Here is a 5,851-nt window from a genome sequence, read left to right as displayed (position 1 = left end):
ATGGTGCGTACTTCCATGGACAGTGGCATAGTCTGTCGAAGGTGATAGCCACATGTTTCTCTGATGCCTCAGAGAATCATTTTGGGATCCTGTGGGTCCTGGTTCTAAGATGCTCCTTCACCTGGAAAGACTCGAAGGGTCCTAGCTTTGATTATTAGTCCCAAATCTCATTGCACTGGTGTCATACGAGACAATGCACTGGACTTTGAACCCTCCACAAATGGAAGCTGTTACGATCATCATGTTTATTTTTTAATGTGGCAATTGAGTACTTAAATAATTTGTCAGTAATAAACTCAAAGAGAATTTGAGTTTACATGTGTGGTAGAAGTTAGAAAAAGCACATTTTTCTAGCCGACTTGCTTGTAAGCATCTGTCCTGACCCAGAGTAATCTTTGAGCCTCAAGCTCAGAAGTCCAGCAAAATGGCAGACTGCATACTCATATTCAAGATAATAACAGGCTGGGTCATGATTGCTAGCATTTATTGAGTACTTGGTATGTGTCAGGTAATGTCCAAACACTTGACAAGAAATATTTCATTTAATCTCAGAGTAATCCTATGAGTCAGGCACTATTTACCATTTCCATTTTATAAATTAGGAAACATTTTTTAATTGTATTTGGGCTCTGGGGTACATGTGCACATCCTGCATCCTGCAGGATTGTTGCATAGGTACATACATGCCCCGGTGGTTTGCTGTCTCCATCCCCCAGCCCCATCACCAACATCAGGCATTTCTCCAGTGTTATCCCTCCCCATCCTCCCCACCCCCGCAACTGTCCCTGCCCCCTCACCTCCATCCCCCCACCCAGCCCTGTGAGTGTTGTTCTCTTCCCTGTGCCCAAGTGTTCTCATTGTTCATCACCCACCTATGAGTGAAAACATGTGGTGTTTGGTTTTTTGTTCTTGTGTCAGTTTGCTGAGAATGATGATTTCTAGGATCATCCATTTCTCTACAAAGGGCATGAACTCATCCTTTTTTATGGCGCATAGTATTCCATGGTGTATATGTGCCACATTTTTTTGGTCCACTCTATCATCAATGGGCATTTGGGTTTGTTCCAGGTCTTTGCTATCATAAACAGCACTGCAGTGAACATATATCTGCATGTGTCTTTATGATAGAATGATTTATAATCCTTTGGGTATATACCCAGTAATGGGATTGATGGGTCAAATGGAATTTCTATTCTAGATCCTTGAGGAATCACCACACTGTCTTCCACAATGGTTGAATTAATTTACACTCCCACCAACAGTGTAAAAGTGTTCCTTTTTCTCCACATCCTCTCCAGCATCTGTTGTCTCCAGATTTTTTAATGATTGCCATTCTAACTGGCACAAGATAGTATCTCAGTGTCTTTTTGATTTGCATTTCTCTAATGACCAATGATGATGAGTATTTTTTCATGTGTTTGTTGGCCGCACATTTGTCTTCTTTTGAAAAGTGTCTGTTCATATCCTTTGCCCACTTTTGAATGGGTTTATTTATTTATTTATTTTCTTGTAAATCTGCTTTAGTTCTTCGTAGATTCTGGATATTAGCCCTTTGTCTGATGGGTAGATTGCCAAAAATTTTTTTCCCATTCTTTTGGTTGCTGGTTTACTCTAATGATTGTTTCTTTTGCTGTGCAGAAACTCTTAAATTTAATTAGGTCCCATTTGTCTATTTTGGCTTTTGTTGCCATTGCTTTTGGTGTTTTAGTCATGAAGTCCTTGCCTGTGCCTGTGTTCCTGAATGGTTTTGCCTAGGTTTTCTTCTACAGTTTTTATGGTGTTAGTTCTTGTGTTTAAATCTTTAATCCATCTGGAGTTAATTTTTGTATAAGGTGTAAGGAAGGGGTTCAGTTTCAGCTTCCTGTATAAGGCTAGCCAGTTTTCCCAACACCATTTATTAAACAGGGAATCCTTTACCCATTGCTTGTTTTTCCCCAGTTTGTCAAAGATCAGATGGTTGGATATACAAATTACCATCAGAGGTTACTACAAACAGCTCTATGCACATAAACCAGTATATCTGGAAGAAATAGATAGATTTCTGGACACTTACACACTCCCAAGACTAAGCCAAGAAGAAGTCGAAACGCTGAAGAGACCAATAACAAGGTCTGAAGTCAAGGCAGCAATTAATAGGCTACTCTACTGCAAAGCAGATGTGCAAAGAAAACATAATATCTTTATGGAGTCTGCCGTCTTGTCTTTGCCATTGGTGAACAACAATGCAATTAAGTAAGGGTTCAATTCAGAAAAGCTGTCACAAATAAGATGTAAATTTGGCAGAGGGCAGGAGAGGGTAGGTTTGGGAGGGTCTGCTGTGAGGCAGGAAGACTTCTGAAAGGACAGGGGAAAGCCTGCGAGTTCTATGGACTGATGTGGAGAAGGAGAGAATGGCACAGAATAGATGAGGGCCAGAGAGAGAAAAGTGACTGGTGGAGAATAACCTCCCTCCTGTTATCAAGGGAGGCTGACACATGCACATTTGTACTGTAAATAAAGGCTGTGCAATTGCAGAGAGAGAAGAGACCCGGGAGGGAAGGGGTGTACAGAATCATGTCTACTCTTGCTATAAACAGCCACTCACATTTGTACATCACTTTACCTATATAATACACTTCACATACATAATCACATCAGGCACTCCAGCAATCATTGTTCTGACCTGTAGGTCTTTTCTCTGTGAGGCATCAGTGGAAGGCAATTAGCATGTGTGTGAAACCGAGACTGTTTACACTTCATGCTTCAAAGCTAACCATCTCCCAGTTATTTTATTTGTTCATCCGTTTTCACTTAAAGTGTCCATTGTAAATAGAATTGGGGACAGCAAGGGTTACACACATATGAAAATGTCCTTGATTACTTTAAAATGCTGATACTTGCCCCTCTATAGAAGCTGCCTGTGCTCTCGAATCACTCCGGCGCTGCGCTTGTGCTGCATGTGTGTTGGACAGCCAGTCCTCTTTGCTTTCTAATACCTGTGAGCCTTTTCAAGATGCCTGAGGAAGTGCACCATGGAGAGGAGGAGGTGGAGACTTTTGCCTTTTAGGCAGAAATTGCCCAACTCATGTCTCTCATCATCAATACCTTCTATTCCAACAAGGAGATTTTCCTTCCGGAGTTGATCTCTAATGCTTCTGATGCATTGGACAAGATTCTCTATGAGAGCCTGACAGACCCTTCCAAGTTGGACAGTGGTAAAGAGCTGAAAATTGACATCATCCCCAACCCTCAGGAACATACCTTGACTTTGGTAGACACAGGTATTGGCATGACCAAAGCAGATCTCATAAATAATTTGGGAACCATTGCCAAGTCTGGTACTAAAGCATCCACGGAGGCTCTTCAGGCTGGTGCAGACATCTCCATGATTGGGCAGTTTGGTGTTGGCTTTTATTCTGCCTACCTGGTGGCAGAGAAAGTGGTTGTGATCACAAAGCACAATGATGATGAACAGTATTCCTGGGAGTCTTCTGCTGGAGGTTCCTTCACAGTGCGTGCTGACCATGGTGAGCCCATTGGCAGGGGTACCAAAGTGATCCTCCACCTTAAAGAAGATCAGACAGAGTACTTAGAAGAAAGGCGGGTCAAAGAAGTAGTGAAGAAGCACTCTCAGTTCATAGGCTATCCTATCACCCTTTATTTGGAGAAGGAACGAGAGAAGGATATTAGTGATGATGAAGCAGAGGAAGAGAAAGGTGAGAAAGAAGAGGATGATAAAGATGATGAAGAAAAGCCCAAGACTGAAGATGTGGGTTCAGATGAGGAGGATGATAGTGGTAAGGATAAGAAGAAGAAAACTAAGAAGATCAAAGAGAAATACATTGATCAGGAAGAACTAAACAAGACCAAGCCTATTTGGACTAGAAACCCTGATGACATCACTCAAGAGGAGTATGGAGAATTCTACAAAAGCCTCACCAATGACTAGGAAGACCACTTGGCAGTCAAGCACTTTTCTGTAGAAGGTCAGTTGGAATTCAGGGCATTGCTATTCATTCCTCGTCGGGCTCCCTTTGACCTTTTTGAGAACAAGAAGAGAAAGAATAACATCATACTCTATGTCCGACATGTATTCATCATGGACAGCTGTGATGAGTTGATACCAGAGTATCTCAACTTTATCCGTGGTGTGGTTGACTCTGAGGATTTGCCTCTGAACATCTCCCGAGAAATGCTCCAGCAGAGCAAAATCTTGAAAGTCATTCACAAAAACATTGTTAAGAAGTGCCTTGAGCTCTTCTCTGAGCTGGCGGAAGACAAGGAGAATTATAAAAAATTCTATGAGGCATTCTCTAAAAATCTCAAGCTTGGAATTCACAAGGATTCCACTAACCGACGCCGCCTGTCTGAGCTGCTGCGCTATCACACCTCCCCGTCTGGAGATGAGATGACATCTCTGTCAGAGTATGTTTCTCGCATGAAGGAGACACAGAAGTCCATCTATTACATCACTGGTGAGAGCAAAGAGCAGGTGGCCAGCTCAGCTTTTGTGGAGCGCGTGCGGAAGCGGGGCTTCGAGGTGGTATATATGACTGAGCCCATTGACGAATACTGCGTGCAGCAGCTAAAGGAGTTTGATGGGAAGAGCCTGGTCTCAGTTACCAAGGAGGGTCTGGAGCTACCAGAGGATGAGGAGGAGAAGAAGAAAATGGAAGAGAGCAAGGCAAAGTTTGAGAACCTCTGCAAGCTCATGAAAGAAATCTTAGATAAGAAGGTTGAGAAGGTGACAATCTCCAATAGGCTTGTGTCTTCACCCTGCTGCATTGTGACCAGCACCTATAGCTGGACAGCCAATATGGAGCGGATCATGAAAGCCCAGGCACTTTGGGACAACTCCACCATGGGCTACATGATGGCCAAAAAGCACCTGGAGATAAACCCTGACCATCCTATTGTGGAGACGCTGCGGCAGAAGGCTGAGGAAGACAGGAATGGCAAGGCAGTTAAGGACCTTGTGGTGCTGCTGTTTGAAACCACGCTGCTCTCTTCTGGCTTTTCCCTTGAGGATCCCCAGACCCACTCCAACCGCATCTACCGCATGATCAAGTTAGGTCTAGGTATCGATGAAGAAGAAGTGGCAGCAGAGGAACCCAGTGCTGCAGTTCCTGATGAGATCCCTCCTCTTGAGGGTGATGAGGATGCATCTCGCATGGAAGAAGTAGATTAGGAGTTTATAGTTGGAAAACTGCCCTTGTATAGCGTCCCCATGGCTCCCTCTGCAGCCTTGAGTGCCCCTGTCCCACCTGGCTCCCCCTGCTGATGTCTGGTGTTTTTCTGTCCTGTCCTTCGGTTGAAGGCAGGAAACAAGGGTGTTAAGTCCCCATTCTTTCCCTACTCTGACAGCAGGTTTGGATATTGTGTATTGTGGTTTTTTATTTTGTTTGTTCATTTTGTTCTGAAATTAAAGTATGCAAAATAAAGAATATGCCGTTTTTATACAAAAAAAAAAAGAAAGAAAGAAAAAAGAAGTTGCCTGAGATAGCACTTACAGGTGCCCAAGCTTGTAAATGAGTCCCAAGACCTTCCATTAACAAACATATCATTCATTTGCTTTCATAAGGGAAGCACAAACAGATCCCCAGTTAAGGCTTTTCTCATTCTTCCAGGCTGTTTACAAACTCTAACAGATTTTGGTCATGAGTGATATTGGGTGGCCATAACATGCTATTTTGCAAAGAGTGGGTACAGCTGACTAGCAATTTTCTGCACACGGATTACCCAGATGGCAAGGATCACTCTTCCATGTCCATCTGCTGGATCCTCATCAAGCTCAGGGGCATGTGGCTCTTCTTCCAGCATCATCCCTCAATCCCAAGCCAGCCTAGTTTATCTCTAGTTTTCAAGTTACCCA

The 5,851-nt window shown here is 43.3% G+C and overlaps 1 protein-coding gene across 1 annotated transcript; it reads left to right on the top strand.

Moving 5' to 3' along the window:
- Window positions 1–3,044: 3,044 nt before the first annotated feature.
- Window positions 3,045–5,430, top strand: LOC101039180 (heat shock protein HSP 90-beta). Its single transcript, XM_010344978.3, is given in 1 exon segment — window positions 3,045–5,430. A coding segment is annotated over 1 exon segment (2,103 nt). The 5' UTR covers window positions 3,045–3,064; the 3' UTR covers window positions 5,168–5,430.
- Window positions 5,431–5,851: the final 421 nt, after the last annotated feature.

This window comes from Saimiri boliviensis, chromosome 16 (assembly GCF_048565385.1).
Source record: "Saimiri boliviensis isolate mSaiBol1 chromosome 16, mSaiBol1.pri, whole genome shotgun sequence".
Classification (NCBI taxonomy): Eukaryota; Metazoa; Chordata; class Mammalia; order Primates; family Cebidae; genus Saimiri; species Saimiri boliviensis.
Note: the sequence above shows the minus strand (reverse complement) of the source record. Positions and strands in the feature narration are given on the sequence as shown.